The following is a 19,045-nucleotide window of genomic DNA, read 5'->3' on the forward strand; positions in this document are numbered from 1 at the left end:
TACAAACCAGTCAAAATCCTGAGGATGTAATAATTAACAGGAGGTTCCTGTAAGCTCTTGCCGAACTGACCAATAACTATTTAAAAAAAACAATATGAACATAACATTGTTCATTATGTTTTGCAGTGTGCTTTGAAAACTAGGCTATTTAACACCAAGGTTTTAAATGTTTATAAGGTTTATATGTCAAAGAATTGTTCATTCATTTTAGTCCTCACCAATATAGCTGATATTGAATCTTGACCTCAGTTTGAAATCCAGAGTTCTGTTACAGATCTCCAGACTTCTGTATAACTCATTGTGTAACCTTCACAAATACAGGACACATGGGTGGTGACCCTTTAGCCATGTTCAAGTCTGACCACAGGGTGGCAGGCCCTTCTCAAATGGAATATGGGCCCAAATGTTTTTACTCATTGTTACAGATCTCATCTCTGTACTTTAGGTATAATCTAAACATAGATGAAGATGCTCTGTGATAACGCTAAAGAACATTATAGTGGGATTGTAAAACTGGATAGTAGCACTCATACTTTACAGAGTTCGTAGGCTATTTAATCTAAAGAGGCTAAAATGGCACTAATTGCTGCCTTGCATAGACAAGCGTGAATCATCTCTATTGACGTTCAGACCAGTGAGGTAACACTCCATGCCATGTCTGGAATAGCTATGCCAGCACTTGACTAAGGGATGTTTTCACTTTGTCAGCTACTGACTGATCTCTTGTTCATCACAGCTCTGTCACAATGATGCTGAGCCACAACCCTCCAACTCCTAAATAGACGTTTCTGTCGTTAGCTGTTGAGTGTCCTTTGGCCTTTGATGTAAGGTGGTGATGTCACAGTAGCTTGAAAAGGCTGATGTCATGAGTACATAGGGTAGCATTAGACAGATTATGCCTGTGAGGGGGCCGTAGGGTTGGGTTGACAGGTGTTCTCCAGAGCCTGGGGGTATCATTTTGGGTGAGTCAGTTCCAGAATGTGTCAGTGCACATGCAGGGCTGTTTTAGGGGAGCTCAGAGGGTGAGACACAGGCCGATGAGGTGGGGCATGATGAGCACATACTTCTATCTTGCTGAAGACTGAGCCAGACGATGTGTCACCATAGTGTTGAGTCCTTAGATACTTGCTTGGCTGCCAGACTGTTTAATTGCCTCCGTATGTTCATTGTTCAGAAAATCGAGTTGATTACCAAAGTATTCAGGAAACCTCTTACCGTGGATTTTTCACTATTTTTCACACACAAATCCAACTGAAAACTGATTAATATCCTATTTAAATGGACCACTATAGCTCAATCATCGAAATAAGAAAGGTTTTCTGTTCTTGTAAGTTCTGAGAACTTAAATGTCTCTTGCTGAAGGTGTGGTAGCCTAGGCTATCCACTCAGTCTGTGCTGTTTGGAAGTGTGAGGCAATGCTGATCCACCCAAGTGAATCATGCCAGTCATGTCATGACTCCAGTGTGCTTGAAGTGCAAAGAAACATGAAAAACAGTATTTATCCAATGGGAAAAAAACATTTCTGTCAGTATAGGCGGGGACAGATGATGTAAAGTCAGGAAGTTGGGACATGTCAAATCAAGGTGTGGTTCAGCACTGAAACAAAAGGAACATTAAAAGTTCTTGTGTCCACTGAATCAGGCTACACATGTTCACTTGGGCAGAGATTGATTGATTTGCCTCTTTATATTATCAGGGTGGATTTCACACTTAGTTGAAAAGTTTGTGAGATTATGTTGATCTTTGCAACTGAAAACAAACCGGATTGCTCATAGGCCTATACATATTATATAGGCTATTATAGGCTAATTTCACATTTTTAAGGCTGTCATCATAAAACAACGTTCTAAATAGCCTAATGTATAGCACAATATTTAAGTGTTCATGTAAAATAGAAATGATTCAATGTTTTTGCGAACGAAAAAAAGGTGTTTGTTTCCAGTCCATTGGTCATAACATAGGCTACTATGAGAAGAGGCGTCATCTAATCCAACTTTTCCTCTCAATGGAACATTGCGCAGGCGCAGTCATTTCGAGCAAGCAAATACTCCAGGCTGTGGGAACTAGAACAGTTCAAACACCCCTCGGCACAGGCAGCGTGCACTAGATCACCAGCCTCGCAGAAGAATTAGACAAAGTAACACAAAGGTAAAAGTATGCCGGCTACTGAGAAAGATTTGGCAGAAGACGCACCATGGAAAAAGATCCAGCAGAACACCTTCACTCGCTGGTGCAATGAGCACCTGAAGTGCGTTAACAAGCGGATAGGAGACCTGCAAATCGACCTGAGCGACGGCTTGAGGCTCATTGCCCTCTTGGAAGTCCTGAGCCAGAAGAAGATGTATAGAAAATACCACCCAAGACCAACCTTCAGGCAGATGAAACTCGAAAATGTATCTGTCGCACTTGAATTTTTGGACCGCGAAAATATTCGCCTGGTGTCAATCGGTAAGCACCCCATTTTTTCGCATATCTTTTTTAAAATGCCCCAACACGAGAGATCGTTCACAACAATTTCAAAAGTTTGATGACATGGTTAAAGTAAATTTAGGATGAAGGAGTCACCTGTCACAAGTAGGCTGCCCCTGCACACCTTCCTTAGGAACTGCCTAGTCCTTTTTGCCAGGTAGGAAGGCTATTAGCCACCTGCTCTGTAGCTTTGGTCAAAATGACTGGCCCTGTTAACGGTAAGGAAATGGGGCATGGAAGGTAGGGAGCCTGTATTCCCCATGTCGTCATTTTCGGATTCGTCTCCTCGGTGTCTTGATTTCACTGACAGGCTATGTTGAAAACTTGTAGCTCTGTGTTGTTGTTGCATTGCACAAGGTGCAGTTACAACCTGATCTGCCATGTTGTCAGCTATTAGACCTGCTTCCCCCACGTGAAAATGTGTCTGTCAATAGATTATGTGCAAGGTTTTGTCCTAGAGAATGAGCGAGAGAAGGATGTTTCAGCTCTGCTAATTGAAGACAGAAAAATCTCAAACAAGCAAGTTATTCATAGGTTGATAAATCTACCACCATGGTATTTTCCTAAGACCTAGGCCTATCAGGTTTTTTTTATCCTCTATCAGACTATGTTTTGGAACAGGAATATATCTGGGAACCTGGCATAGCCTATGCACCTGATTCAGCACACCGTGATTGGTCTGAAATGACTGCAAGACCAGGTGCTTATCTTGTTTTGTAAAACAAGGACCAGTAAAATCATGTTGACTTGTTACTTTTACAATGGTTGACAAAAATCACCTAGGCAACATACCTAATCTCAAGCCTTAAATCCACAGGCCTACTTTAACACTGTCTGTGCCATACTTTTAAAGGAGGGTTTGTGTAAGCATGATTTTGTTAGTGCTTTTCACTATGACATCACTGGCCTACCAGCTATTCAGAAAAGTAATAAATTGCTTTGATCTATTCTAAGTGTCACCTCAGTCTAAAGAGGCGCACAAAGACTAGACTGGAGTTTCCAAAATGATATGAAGGACATTTAGTCATTTTATTCCTAATAATTGAACAAATACATTGAGATAAGCTTGGAATTCTAGGACTTGGTTGGACAATGCACCAGTCACCATCACAGTTGACCTCTATAGACTATTTACGAGAATCCCTCCTGAACAACTGGTGAATAAGCCCTGTTTACTCAGGAAGAGGATGGAAGGGTTCAGCAGATGAGGATTTACACAGACACATCCTGAATGATACCACCTTCCTGTCCATTGCCTGGCTCCATGCTGTTTTTACGGCTCTCTGTGTGATAAATATAGATGAATGCCAGCAAGAGTGGTGATCAATAAGCAAGCTTTTCACTCGGTCATTATAGTGCATAATGGTACATTCAAGCAGCCAAAGCATAGTAAATCTGGGTAGTTGTCATGTTTGCTAGTCAAACCATACTACTACAAAGAGACACAGATTCAAGGCATTAGGGTTAACATTATTAGCAAGCATTGTAATCATGTGATGTGTCTATGCCATTCCAGACTTTATGACTGAAAATAATGTGGTCTTCATTGGTCTTTTAAATATCAAGATGTCTCTGGTGATGTTGGTTTTGAGTCTCCTTGGTTAAAGCTGAGTCAGACTTGTAACCGTAACTTAACTGACGTTGGTGGGCTGGAGTTTCCAAAGTTATACAGAGAAATTACCCATAAATTGACTGGAAGAAGTGAACGCTGTGGCATTAAGAGAATGAATGAACTCCGTAGACTCGGGCGGCTTGAGGGAACTCTTCTCCAAAGCCTGTTACTATTTGTAGGACCATGAGAAGAAGTAAAGTCCTGTATGAGGTGAGATGTGAGGTAATAATGCTTAATATGGGGTGATAATTGTCAGTATATTACGTCACTAACCTCAGCTAAAAACCTTTAAGGCAAGCTTTGCCAGCTGTCTTGGTAAAGTTTTCAGGCAGTTATTTAGGACTAACAAGATTAAATGAACAGGGGGCATACACAACTCAAAATAGGGAGGTCATATTGGCATGAAAAGCACACCAGGGTCTGTGTTTAAATCTGGATTGAATGGTTTAAAATGAAGCAAAAAAGACATTTACTTGAAATTGCCCACTGTGTAGGCACCATGGTGGCGTGGAAGTAAACCGAAGGCAAAATGTCAGTCATCAAAAATGTGATTGGTTTCTTTCATGTTTTTGGCGTGGGAAGGGGTGGGATATGTGTAGACCGCTGCCATCTTGCCGTTACCAACTGTCCCCGTGCATTTCTGTGGGGTTGACATTCCGAGTGTATTTCGCAAGATGATGCTCCAGGTGCCCAGAGATAGGGGGAGTTAACGTTATTCTCTTTAAACTTAATGTTTCCCACAAAGTATTTCCTGTGCAGTGGAGTCTGTCTGGAGTGGTGAAAGCCTCCTTTGTAGCCTCACTGTGAAGTTCTCAACCAGACTAGAGTGAGATTGTGGGTGCTGGTGGTTGGCGTGGAGCTGCGAGATGTTGTGCCTCCTTGTCAAGCAAATACAGACGGGCAGAGAGAGATGAGGGGTCCCCAGGTAAGGCAGAAGGGAGAGCGAGCAGGATGGCCACCCATATGCCCGCCTTATGAGCTCACCTACTGTGATTTTCCACGTTACATATCCTCACAAATTGGTTCTCCTGCACTTGCTTGTTTCTCCTTGTGAGAGCTTCCTCTCTGGGTCGGCTAGAGCTTAATCACATTTTAATGTTTAACTGGTCCTGCCGCCATTGTTGCTCCCTGCTGCAGAGGTCCACAAGGACATGTCTTTAGTTTTAAAGTACGACATGCGTTACTTGAGCCAGTTACAGCACAATTTAAATCAGCATCAGGCTCAGCATCAGGTATCTGGCACTGAATTCATTTTCATCTTAACAAATCATTCCCAAGTAAGACGTTGTATGGTAATCATTTGCATAATGTTCTCAAACAAGAAATTGGCTTGGCAGCCTTGGCTGAGCATGCACATTAAGATACAAGAGGAAAACACATACTGTATACCACTCATTCATTACTCATTAACAAGCAAAATGTTCATTCATGTCCTCTTTTCAATGAATGCTTCAAAGTGCTATGGTTGTCTGTTTTATATATGTATTTCTGTCAGTCAAGTACTGTTACTAGTACTGTTAGTTTAGTATCAGTTTGGTATTAGTACTAGTAGCATTATGTGTTTTTCCCCTTTGGTTTGGAACACACACACACACACACACCGACCGAGGCATAGTGGAGCAACATATTCTATTCTATATTTTCAAGCAGGCGCTCTCTCTTTCTTGGCTGTGTCCATTCTCCTGGGGATCCAACTGAGAGGCAAGAGGCCCCATCATGTGCAGGAATCATACAGCTCTGGCATTCTCGTTAAGACCAGCTCTGTGAAGGACACACACACACACACACACACACACACACACACACACACACACACACACACCACTGATGCATTTATGTCACACTTGTACATTTATGCAGTGTTGTTGATTATTCAATTACTAAGCTCACTTCTTGGATCAAGTCCAATGACCATGCCTGGATCATGTTATCATGCTTCATATGCATGTTTGTTTAAGATTTATTCTTCATAGCAGTCAAGGTCAGATAGCTCCACTCTATTGCTCTCCCTGTTAAGCAACTCCCAATGAATACATCTGCTTTAAATGATCCCTAAAGAGGCAAGCTAGCATTGATGACATTTTTGGATGCTCCCCAGCCTTTTAGTCAGTTTGCAAGTAGTCAGCCCTGTTAGTGGATTGCACTTAGCCACACTGGCCAGTCTTACTCCTTTGTGAATTGGAGGAGAGGAAGAGGAAGTGATCTAGGGTAGGCAGGCAGGCCACACCTGACTTGGCCTTTTGAGCCACAAGCACAGGAAGACTCCTACGTGGAAGAGCCCAAGACAGGAAGAGCTTTTTCTATTAGATCTGCAGAGGTGGAAATGCCTGTACTACCATGTCACATATTGGCCATTCCAATCCTCTTTGTCGGATTGCAACACACTTCAACATTGTTCAGTAAAACTTGAGGGTGAAATATGTTAACTATGTTTGTCATAGCCTAAACAATAGCTCATTTTACTGTAGGTCTTGTCGCTCCAGGATCCTTGTTACTACTCTGACAGAGAGTTGCATCACAGCAGTAGAACAAATACTGTACATTGTGCTATCCTTTGCAGGTGAAACTGTCTTGCAATACCTTCACTGTTTCAGTATCAGTTGACGGGTCAAGTTGTCACACTGGTCCAGGCTCTTGTCGAAGCCAGTTCAACTGCATTAGGATGTGTGCCACATGTGTAGCCATGGAAAAGAATTTGAGGAACCCTGTACCTTTTCAGTGTGGAGGCAGGAGGATTGGTCTCAGAGGAAAGTGCTAAGAAGCTCCCTTTCACAGCTAAACAGTTTTTACGTTACCATAGCATTGCCCCACAACAATAATATTCACTGTCATGCTAGGCTTCAGATTGTGAGCAATGTATTCGCCAGAAAGGTGATGTCTGCCTAGGAAACCCCTTTACTTCCTGTGTGTGTGTGTGTGTGTGTGTGTGTGTGTGTGTGTGTGTGTGTGTGTGTGTGTGTGTGTGTGTGTGTGTGTGTGTGTGTGTGTGTGTGTGTGTGTGTGTGTGTGTGTGTGTGTGTGTGTGTGTGTGTGTGTGTGTGTGTGTGTGTGTGTGTGTGTGTGTGTGTGTGTGTGTGTGTGTGTGTGTGTGTGTGTGTGTGTGTGTGTGTGTGTGTGTGTGTGTGTGTGTGTGTGTGTTCTCATTTGTTCATCTAACTGACACTACGCTTTCCCCATCACTTAACTGTTTCCATTACCTTAGTGCTGACCATATTCTGTTGGTTGGATTTGGCAATAGACCTTTTTCCTCCTAAAAAAGAAGGGAGAAAGGTCAGGTCAGGACAGCTGCTGGGTTTGTATGGCAACAGTGAAGTGGATTTTGACTGCTGCAGTGAACCCATGTGGACCGGAGTTGGCATCAAGAATACTCACTCCAGTTCCAGTTTTGGCAGAAATCGGTGATGCGCACCAAGTTTCACAATTCGTTGGTGTTAGTTAGTCAGCCTTTTGGTGAGCTGATGAATTTAAGATCATGCCACCAGTTTCGTCCATACCATAGTAGTGAATCTCAGCATTGTGTGCTGGTTGTAATGTTGACTGTTTTTTGGACTGTGGCAGTGGGTTGCTAACCTAAAAAGTTAATGTTTCACTGTTCTGTCATACTATCTGTACAAAGGCTTCTTTTGCACTCTCCACAATGAGGTAATCAACTTTGTTGACAGAAACCCCTCCCCAAAAGCCTGAGCTGGAACTGTTCTTGGATGTATACATTTTCCAGATGCTTTAAGATACCAGAGCAATACCTCCTCACTTATGGTGCTTACAGTACACACGCTTACCTTGACTGCAGTGCTGGAGACGTGTCTCATTCACTTTACTAGGCCTTACGTCATCCTATCTGGCAAATCAAATGACGGTGATACTTCATAGTGCACACCCCTGACCATCAGGAAAACCCGCCGGCATGCAGTGAGGTGATGCAAGCGTGTGAATCTAGGGTTACAGGCCAAAAGGCAACTTCACTGCAGGTTACCTCCCTGCTGAATCTGTCCCGCTACAACCACAGCATATATACATGCATATTAACAAGAACTGAATAAGCATTAAACAAGTTGTTCAGTAATCTAATTTGTCTTTATGGAAATGGCAAAGGGAATTTGGGTGTGTATTTTTGGCTGTTGTGGCATTGTACTCTTGGAACTGATGGCATACTAGAAAACGCTGTGCTAACAATCAGCATCCGAGGTGGCAAAACTTTATCAGTATTCTCAGTGGTCCTGTACCCGTTATTGATCTGTAATTATTTGAATTAGAGCGCAGGCATTTCCATGCATCCGTGTGCAAAAGTCGTAAGCGTAGACACACAGAATTGGTCATTGTTGTTCTCTGATTTCACTGGACTGTCAGTCATGGTGCTAGAGGATGTAGATATTTATAAAAAGACGTACTGCAGACACGCTCATTTACTGTGGCTCAATTGGAGCTGGATGGCATCAGTGTGACCGTTTAGGAGGAAAAGCTTTGTAGCTGCTGTGTGTGTTTAAAGAAGAGGGAGCGGAAGATCAGCACGTCATGTGCAGCTTCCCATGTGAACATATTGCAATGTTTGCGTTTGGTAAGGAATGTTGACTTAACTCAGCAATCCATGCTTCCAGTCTGGTGTTGGGTGATAACCAACCATCCATAGCAGTATGTTTCATATTGTATAATTTGCAGTATTTGTCTCTTATCTCATAAATGGATCGACAGGTTTAATTTTAAGATTAATTGGTATTGCCTTTTAAAAATGAAAAAAAAAAACCCTGATCCCTTACATATGGATTTAGCCTAATCCCTCTGACTGCACCTTGTGTAATGCTACTAATGAAAAACTGAGACCAAGAAAGTGCCCTTTGTCCATCAGAGACATTAGTCAGCTGTGTCACACAAAGGCGTGTGGTGAGGGTATACGTTACTCCCTGCATGTCTGAAAGCTATGCTAGTTTCTGCATGTTTTGTATCCCCCTGCTCCCACAAAGGGGGCTTCTGGGGTTACACCTATCTCCATAGAGGAGCTCTCTGTATACGGCCATCAGAGTGTGTAACACAACACCGCTCAGGAAGGCCTGCCACTAGCTATCTGCCAAGCCATTAATGCCACATCAGTGGTGCACCGTGCACATCAAATGCCCCAGGAAGACTAGCATGCTCTTTGATTCCTTGTTTGATTTATTGATTACCAGTAGGCACTCATGTTTTTCATATAAGGATAAGTTGGAAATACTGATACTGGTGAGGTGATACTTATAATTTTCCCAAGGAAGTTGCTGGTCATCAAGAAGTTACTTGTTACTACTAGCCTTGTCAGGCCAATGGAAGTGTCATTTTATGTTCCTTAGCCAATTAGAGCAGGGTACTGTTGCTAATGGCAGTAAGACTTTTGTTTTTGTTTTTGGTCAACTAAGTCCTTTTCTGAGCTATGTATCTTTCTTTGTGTGACTCTCATCTGTGTTATGTAGTTCACCAGCAACTGTGCATGTTGCTAGAAAATCATTGCTGTAACCACATGTAGAATGCTTTCCCCTGGGCTTTGTGGTAAATAAAGGATGAGGTAAATGCTGGGGAGGACAGACTCAGTCAGTGGCTGAGCGAGGTTCCCCTTGGCCAAGCAGTCAGAGGCTCTGTGGTGGCAGAGGGTACCAATTAGAAGTGCAGAAGAAGCTGAAAGCGGAGAGGGATCAGTTAAAGACAAGATGCTAATCACTTTGCTCTTAAAGCCAGCTCCCTTATGAGCTTTCCAGGAGTGGCCACTTAAAATCCACTAAGCAAGTCTAGTAAGGTTTGGAGAAAGTTTTGCCCTCCTCTTGTAAAATAGGTTATTGACAGGGATGATATCCAGCTGTTACTCGGGCCACGACCTTGTGAGGCCTTGTGTCAATGGTGAAAAGGGAGGATGTAAGGCACATTTATATATTTGTCAGACAGACAGTGCAGTTATATCTCCCATTGACACTCAGACCCCCCAGATGAAGCTTCTATCAATATTCGAGAACTGTGCGGACCTGTCAGCTTTATACGATGATGGCTAGGTCAGCCATAGATATGTAAGCAACAGTGCCTAGTCATTCATGTCAACTGAGCTCACTTCCTTTGATTTGGATTAGCCAACAGAACGTTGTGAATAGAATGAAGTATGGCTACGCCAGGCTACATTATTGGGTGACCAAGAAGGCAGCTCCTAAAGGTAGCAGGCTCTCAGGCAGAATAAGGAAGCGTGGGCCATTCTAGAGCTCTGCTCCAGTCAGGGCTGAGCTCCTCACACAGCTGTCACCATGGCCACAACAGAGAGCTGTGTGAACGCTATCGCCCTCCTTCAAAACCCCTCACTTCCTCCAGTCACCCCCACAACTCCCTCTCTGACTGAGAGTGTGTAATTGAGATTTATGCCATAAACCATATAAACCATCTGGTGGCCTTCCAGCAACTAAATGGGAACATCTTATATGCTTTCACCAGGAGTGATGTCATCGCCTAGAAATAACTGTGCTGTAATGAAAAGTAGTGCAGATCACAAATGAGAAACATTGGTGTTCCTGGGAATTGCACTCCAGCATAGATGAAAGGGAGTTGATGTTCACTTCATAATGCAAAGGCATGATGTGTTTGCAGGGAAGGCTGGGAGGGGGTGGAGGGTGGAAAAGCCGTGTAAGGCCAGTGTCTTGGCCAGCAGAACAAGCCTTGCAGCATGTTTCACTTGTTTTAATTTCTCCTTTTTTTAGTGGGAGTTTAAAAAAACATAAGCACAAGGAGGGGCTCACTGAACAGCCTGTCACTTCCTGGATCCCACTGCGATCAGGGAGGTGTGACTCGACACACTTAAAGCTCCTGGCTTTACATGCCTTTCCATACATTCTGGAGCCATACGTTGAACAATACCATCCCAAGTGTTCTTGGTGTCATAAAGCAACTTCAGTTTTTCCATGTGCTCCTTTTTTGCAGTCTAAGATCCTCCTTGTGTTACCTTTTGGATTTTCTTTTCCTGGCGATTAAAATGCCTAATGATCTAAATATGCAGTAATTTGAGCAAAGGCATTAGTCTAATAGCTTTTAATTGGGGGCCATTATGATTTGGAATGCAGATTTTTCTGGTGAGATCAGGGACTCCATGCTCAAGCCAGCTTGTTTCCTCTGATGTCCACAACTGGGTGCTATGGTAAACAGAGATTCATAATGGCCCATAATCCACCCCCACCTCTTGGCTTCCACTGTGACTCAGAGGGGGTAGTGTTTTTCTGTCTTGCTCTGTTTATGTGTTTGTGCATGTGTATAATTTGGCGTTATTGTCATTGTTCTCCAGATGGTCTCGTGTCTGTTTTGCATGGCTTTGGCGCTGGCTTTGTCAAAGCCATATAGTTGTGAAGGGCCTGACTGGACTACTAATGGGGGCTTTAGGGTGAAACACTTTGTTCTGGGACCTCTCTTGTTGGCTGAGAAGTGCTCGGGATGATGTCATACTAGAAGTATGTCGCTCGCTAGGTACAAGTATTAGTACAAACCCCACAGGGCCCTTTCTCAGACTGTCCCTGATGTTCCCATTAGAAGCCCAGTCTGGGAAAGGAACAGGCATGCAGGCCATATATGACACCTTTCCTTAATGAATGCCAGGTTAATGATTCACTGTTTTCCTGGATGTGCACACAACTTTAGCCCCCCATTGTTCTTCTTGTTAATGGTGTTTCTCAGGCCCAGTTTTCTCATGCTAGCACCACTCAGGGAGGACACATTTTAGTCTGTCAAGTTTGTCAGCATGCATGAGTGAAGTTAAAGAAACTGTAATGGGTAGGCAATTCTTTTGGTCTATTGAGTTGATGATGAAAAGCATACTGAGATCAGAAAATGGTATCACTCTGGCCTATATGGAACTATAGAATTTAGTGTACCGGGTTTTCTTTCTTTTCAGATTGTTCTCAATTGTTTTAGACAGCAAAACAATAAATGTTTTGCGATTTATGTTTTGCATTTACAATAAATGTTTTGCTGAAGATTGGAAAGTGCTGACCGCCATAATTCCACAGATTAAGGGACGTTTTGTGCAGGGTTTAAACTTTGTTGAATTAAAACATTTCCACTTGAATATTTCACGTGAGGGTTTACATAGTCAATCCTATTTGTTCCAGTGCTCTTCTAAGAGCCAACAGGAGTAATTATCTTGCAGATCAGCTAGAAGGAACATCATGTGGTTTCACCCAGCTGTTGAGTTATGACTTCAGCGCTGAGGTAATGTGTAAAACCACAGGAAATAACCCATGTGAAATGTTGGGATGAATTAATGTAATTTCCCCCAAATTCAAATTTGTTGTCTGAAGTCAACTCCTGTATACAGGAAGGGCAATCGGAAAGTGGTTTATGTCAGCATCCTCATGGAAAAGCTACAGTACTGCCAGTGTAGACAATGGGCTTTGTGCTGCTCTCCAACATTGAAATTCAGTGTCCCACGATGTAGGCTGTCCTCTTCATTTTTTGATGTACATTAAGTGTGCCCTTGAACAAAAGCTGCTCTGTTTCAGTCACTCATTCGCCATTAAAATCCCTGTTCATTATTCTCAGACTATTGCATGCTTTTTTTTCTCTCAGCGTTTCAGCCTGGGGCTGCCAGGGTGGCGTGACTGCTCCCCTCAGCAGGTTTGAAGGGGACAGAATCTCTCATGTTGCCTAGTTGCAGTTGGATGACATAGCTATACACAACTCTGCTCCTTTGCTGTTCGCATATTTTCCTAGTTTGTAGATGCAGAAACGTTATATGGTAGTTGTAAAACAAGTTATAGTTTCATGCTTACTTTCACTTGTTGTGATAGTTGAGGCCCGTAAGGAATTTAACCGGTTGGTGACTGATATTTCCGACCATAGTTTGTGGTTCATAATGCAGATGTCCTCAGGGGGTATTTTTTTTGCTCTAAGTTAAAAACAGGATCCTATGGTTTAACAAGCGATGCATTCAGAAATCTATTCCTTCAGCAGGAAGTAAGGGGACAAGAAGGTCCTAACTAGGTTCATGCAAAACATGTTGGACCCCATCTACTGTAGGCCGGGCAAATTAATCATGATCTCATTTGACCAAAGAATATGCTCCCAATAAACTTCAGGTTTCACATCATGTTCTTCACCTAAAGCCTACCTTACACTGCCTACCTTACACGTCTTTTAACTAATGCCCCTCATTCAAGCTTTTCTCAAAAGACTACAATCTTTCAAGAATCTTTCCCAAATCTTGTCAAAGTCTGTCAATGTAAGGTAGGCTTAAGTTTAATTGTGCAGTTTTACCAAAAAGCTATTCAGCTCAGATGGGATCCAGCGTGTTTGGTCTGAACCTGGCGATGACTGCTACAGTAAATGCATAGTCCTGACTGTGTAGCATGGCCATGGGACTGTGATACGCTGCTGCATTGATTACATATAGACCATGACTATCTGTGAATCATCATTAGTATTATCATTATCAATATCAATATCATTATCATTATCATTATCATAATACTACTACTACTACTACTACTAAATAATAATCATAATAATCTCATCTCGAGGAGTATCATAACATTCCAAAGTCAGTAGCTGATTCTGACATTATGCAAGTGTTGTGACCTGGCCAAGTATGTTGTCTGACTTGAATCCAAAAGAACACCTTTGGAGTATATCAGATGGTTGTAGTCATCCCATCCGTCTTATAATCTATGAAGAATGTCTCTCAAAAATGTGCTTTGAATCTCAGTTACTCTAAGTTGTACTAACTTTGTTGCATTGAGTTGCTGCTGTGGGGTGTGAGATTGTATAACTGAACTATTTCTAATTTTACGTAAGTACACTCTTAAAACAAATGTGTTAGAAACGACACAAACTGTGTTGCCTTTATATGGACATAGAGATGTGCTAAAAAGCAACACAAGTTGTGTTGTTTTCAGTACATTTGTCTTAAGAGTGTAACTACCCAACTGTTCCTCTAAAGTGGTGAAAGCAATTGTAAGGGGAGACCATTTTGAGTCACCTGACATGTGTGTGATATTCTACAGGGGTAGTTTCTCTTCTGTTGCATGGTATGTGTGAACAAATGCGAGTAAAAACAATGGATGTTTTAATTAATTAAATGTAATCACAGACCCTTCAATTAATTTTGACTCATCACACCTGGAGTAATTTCTAGATGAACATCAGCAAATGCTTCTGTTGGGCTTTATGAGTAGTTATAGGTCACAATTCCCTTTGTAGGACTCCTCTTAGACAGACAAGGGAGTAGTTAAGTCATTTAAACAGTCCTTTACTGTTGAAGTGAGTAGGATGAATCTGCTGATGAGTCTGCATGTGTATTTTGGCGGTGTACAGCATTATGTCCTGAGCTGACATCTCTGTCCGTGGTTTTGGGCTGGAATGGCTGTGTGGGAGTTATCTGCGGAATTATTTCATAATCCCTCTTCTTCCTTCTTTCGTCATCCTCCCCCAACCATTCTCACCTTCTTGGACATGTTTTTAAACCCCCCATTCAGTGGAGATGAAAAATGAAAGCTGTTTTTGCATGACCAGGTTGCATGAAGTCATGCTTTTAAAGTAGACAAAAGGGAAAATAGTCAGTTATTAGCTCTTAACTTAGATAATGTTTACTTTGTATTGTAACAAGATGATCTTTTCAATGCCCAGTTGACAACAAATGTGTTGTCAGAGTTGACATCTCAACTTTCTGGTCTGGATGATTATTTACTGTCAACTGTTGCATGTGACTCCGGTGACATGTGTTTGTTTCTGTGTGTGTGTCATGGCTCTCAGACAGTGGAGTAATGATAATGACTGGCAGTTTGGAGAGAAGTTGTTTGACTCATGAAGGGAAACTATTTTATCTTTCAAATGTCTCTGGCTTAAGGGCTAAGGTACCCTTTACTTACACTCTACTTGTGTTTGCAGTGCATTATTCAAGGGACCTCAGGGACTGCTTTTGTCAGATATTTCAGACAGTTGTATGACAAACACGTGTAAGACACAGTCACCTTTGTCTGCCAGAATTTTTACAAGCTTTGACCCCCCCCCCCAAAAAAAAAAAAAAATGATAAAAGATTTAATAATATGAAAGCATTAATATTTTGAGGTCAAGTTATCTATCGGGGGAAAATGTACCCGTTAAAAATGTTCCTTGTTTCACTTCATATCAACAGTGTCCGTATTAGTGGTGTATCCTCAGTAAACCTTGGTAACTTACAGTATGTATGGTTGGTTACAATTTTGGAGCTCTGTTGAAGGCTGTGGGCTCACCAGCTGGTGTTCCTGTGCAATCCAAGCTACCTTTTGGCCCTGATAAGGCATTCTGAAAGTCATGAAGTGTAACAGTGATAAGAGTCATTGTTCTGGAACCGGTCCTGCCCTGCCCCTCCCTCTGGCTTTGGCTTCAAGTATCGATGTTGTCTCATTTGTTTTGTTACCATGACTACTCACAACAAATAAGGCGGTGCACTTGAATTCCCCTCTTCTCTTGACTTAGTAAAGCTGACACACAGATTTTGAAGATATTGATGCTAAATATTTTCACAGTTATACTTTTGATGGCCATTATTGTACTAGACAAAAGCTGCGGCAGTAGAGCTATTTTGAGTTATTATTAAGTTGTTATATGTAATTATTCAGTGACCCAGTTTCATTGCTACTTTGCATTAGTGAATTTACTCTCTTCTGAATCACTCTTGCTCATAAATGTCCCTGACGGTCTTCCTTACTCACAAGCAAAAGTGCAAGACCTACTCTGACAGTGCTTTGTAATGGCGGACAGTACCTTGCTACCCCTAGAAGATGGGCCTCCCACTCTCTGGTTGGGTTATGAGCCTTCAAAGACTCCATGAAACATGCATTTCTCCCGTTGCACTAGAGATCAGTGCAGTTCTTCCCTGCTTTTGGAGGCATGTGCGCAAGCATGCGTCTGATTTGCCCGATACAGCCTGGCCATAAGAGATTGGGAGAACATGAGTGGATCCACCTCCTGAAGTTTACCCTTTCATGTTCCTCCCTGCAATGTTATCTTGACACACTCAATCACTGATAAGGAATGAAGGTGCCACGTTATTGCTGCATTCATCACTCAGGAATACACTTACTGATAACCGTTTACTGTGACTTGGAATTCTTTCTGATTTCGAAACTGCCCACGCCTCATTGTTCATGCATGGTAGTTGTTTTTCTTTTTAAGCAGTGAGGCTGCAGTGAAATAGCAAGCTGTTTAAGAATGTTTTGTCATGGGTTGGAATGATTTGGATGAGTTTGTTTAACTTCATGCACATCTTACCTCGTACTTCCTGGGAGATTATGCAGTTTATGCAAGATTTGTAGTAGACACCATCTGATGCTTTGTCACAAACACCAGCCTCTGACGATGGTTCAGTGATGGAAAACCCCTAAAGGAGTGGCATAGAAAGGCATCTGATTCAGAGTTCAGTCGCTCTGTTTCATTCTCTTATACACAATTGTATGCTTTATTGTTATGGCATGGAGAGCCCTGAGCCTACGATTTTATAAAAGCCCTATCCAATAGAAAAACTCATCACAAGTTGTCTGTTCTGTTTGCGTGCTGCTTCAGTATCCGATAATTAATTTTCCGTACCAGTCCTAGGCTTGAGATGGTTCATTATTGTAGACAATGTCATAATCTGATGCACAGCAGGTGCTTTTTAATACAGCTCATGCTGTAAGCACTTGGCTTTGCTGTCAACATTTTTCTTCTTTTTCACCCTTACTCTCTCACTCTCTCACTTTGTCGTGCACACACACACACTCACACACACACACACACACGCACACACACACACACACACACACACACACACTCTCATTATGTTGTAGCAAGATTAGTATGTGCTGATGAGCCAAGGCTTGCTTCACCTCCCTCCCCATAAAGAACTGCTAGATGCTGGAGGACAAACGACAGACAAACTAACCTATAGTGTTTATCAAGACCATGGTCAGAAGTAAGGACATTTGGAGTTTTGACTCTTCTGCCTGCCCTCATAGATGTGTTGACATTTAGAAACAAGCCCTGCTTTCAGTCTCTGTACCCGTTAGGACACGTTCACAGTCCAGCACTCAGTCAAGGGCCGCAGATTCCATCTCCCTCCATTGCCCTCTCTGCTCCTCGGCTGATCCCCTGGAACAATGGGCTGCCATGGCGACAGCCTGGATAATTGGAGCACTCCATGCAGATGTCCACTCTGGTCTCCTGGGCAGGATGGGGGAAAACTGTGGAGCAAAGAGGGGGATAATGCCAAGAACATCTATGGTGTTCTGGTGCCAGATTATACATATCAACACAGTGCCCACTGACCACCCCATCAAGTCTTAGAACACACTAAGCAGCTTTCAGGATTCGATCTGACTATAAAGTACACTGTAGGCCTAATGAGCCCGCTGACACGTAGTACACAAACTGCTACAAAGCGGGTTGGATTCTCTCAGTCCAGTATGTTGTTGAAGTATTCTTGGGCCACAAACAGTCCCCGGTTCAATTGTAATGATGTCTTTGCCACTTCACATACTGCTCAATCCCTACAGAGTTCTGCTGTCATGCATTTGTATGGAATAGAAATTGTGAATGAAAGTAAGGTAAGGTGAGTAAGTAGTTCAGTTGTTCTGATCTCTTCCCCATTAGAGGAGCCTCATCCCAGTGTTGTTTGTGCTTGTTCTCCTGCAGACAGTAAGGCAATAGTAGATGGGAACCTGAAGCTCATCCTTGGGATGGTGTGGACACTCATCCTGCATTACTCCATCTCCATGCCTGTGTGGGAGGATGAGGATGACGCTGAGGCCAAGAAACAGACTCCCAAGCAGCGGCTGCTGGGATGGATCCAGAACAAAGTGCCTGACCTACCAATCACCAATTTCAGCCAGGACTGGCAAAATGGAAAAGCCCTGGGTGCCTTGGTGGACAGTTGTGCCCCTGGTAAGATAGCCACCAGTGGGCATTGCCAAGTTGATTGGAAAACATGGACTCATGTAATTAGTGGTCTTTGTTTCTGAGGGTCGTTTTAAAGCATATAATAATGTACAGTATTATATATAAATAGCTACTGACTTGTACAAAGCTTAATTCATATCTACAAAAAACTCATTTAGATCTTGGCATTATGTTTGATGTGGGTGGTGTACTGTATGTGTTCTACAGGTCTGTGTCCGGACTGGGAGACATGGGATACAGCGAAACCTGTGGACAACGCTACTGAGGCCATGCAACTGGCTGATGATTGGTTGGGAATCCCACAGGTGAGCTAGAGTCCATAACTGCTTTAAAATGTTAAAGTTATGTTCCTTGCACCACCACCGAAACTTGTTCTGTCCTAGTAGAACTTGCTGAGGCTAACCTGTCTGACCTAATGTTCTGTATGTTGCTCACATGCAAGATGAGTTAATGTGATTCACATTAAGTCTGACATTGTATTGCTGTATTGCAGAATAGCTACTTTATTTGTCTTCGAGGTGGTGACTCCCCTTTAAAGTAGATTACATTTTCAAAAGCTAACCAAACCATTTGTTCACTGAAAAGAACTAGCCCTCATATCAAACACACACCTACTGTACTTGCTTATGAATAGCCTTACTCACAATTCATCAAACAGGCAGCATTACCCTCTCTTAGGAATGTACGAGCAGCCATTACACACCTCAGACACACCTGTGTTGTACTTTGACCATGTGCTGTTCTTATGAAATGCCTGGTTTTAGAGGACTCAGTTGTACCCAGCTCAAGAGAATTTTCAGGCTATTGGGAAACCCCTGGTTTGTCTTATGATCAGCGCAGTTAGCTCTGTATCAGGCAGTTTGTGTGTTAGCAATGTTAACCTTGTTGTATATGTGCAGGTGATCGCTCCAGAGGAGATCATCGACCCGAGTGTTGATGAGCAGTCCGTCATGACCTATCTGTCCCAGTTCCCCAAGTCCAAGCTGAAGCCTGGTGCTCCACTCAAACCCAAACTCAACCCAAAGAAAGCCAGAGCGTACGGCCCAGGTACTGCGTCCAATCTGACT

At 42.6% G+C, this 19,045-nt stretch overlaps 1 protein-coding gene and 1 long non-coding RNA gene across 2 annotated transcripts in view; one reads left to right on the forward strand and one right to left on the reverse strand.

Annotated features, from left to right (window-relative positions):
• Positions 1–2,067: 2,067 nt before the first annotated feature.
• flnbl (filamin B, like) overlaps positions 2,068–19,045 on the forward strand; it is a 53,582-nt gene continuing 36,604 nt past the window's right edge. Inside the window, exons 1-4 of the mRNA XM_062544689.1 lie at positions 2,068–2,448; positions 17,715–17,963; positions 18,186–18,283; positions 18,878–19,025. Of these exons, the coding sequence (XP_062400673.1) occupies positions 2,157–2,448; positions 17,715–17,963; positions 18,186–18,283; positions 18,878–19,025 (787 nt within the window). The 5' untranslated portion in view covers positions 2,068–2,156. The remainder of the gene's footprint in view (positions 2,449–17,714; positions 17,964–18,185; positions 18,284–18,877; positions 19,026–19,045) is intronic.
• LOC134092312 (uncharacterized) lies at positions 5,176–7,693 on the reverse strand. Its single transcript, XR_009940196.1, has 3 exons — positions 7,454–7,693; positions 7,279–7,331; positions 5,176–5,842 (listed from the first exon to the last, which is right to left on the reverse strand). It is a non-coding gene; the product is annotated as an uncharacterized LOC134092312 (long non-coding RNA).

Source organism: Sardina pilchardus, chromosome 9, assembly GCF_963854185.1.
Source record: "Sardina pilchardus chromosome 9, fSarPil1.1, whole genome shotgun sequence".
In the NCBI taxonomy this organism is placed as follows: Eukaryota; Metazoa; Chordata; class Actinopteri; order Clupeiformes; family Clupeidae; genus Sardina; species Sardina pilchardus.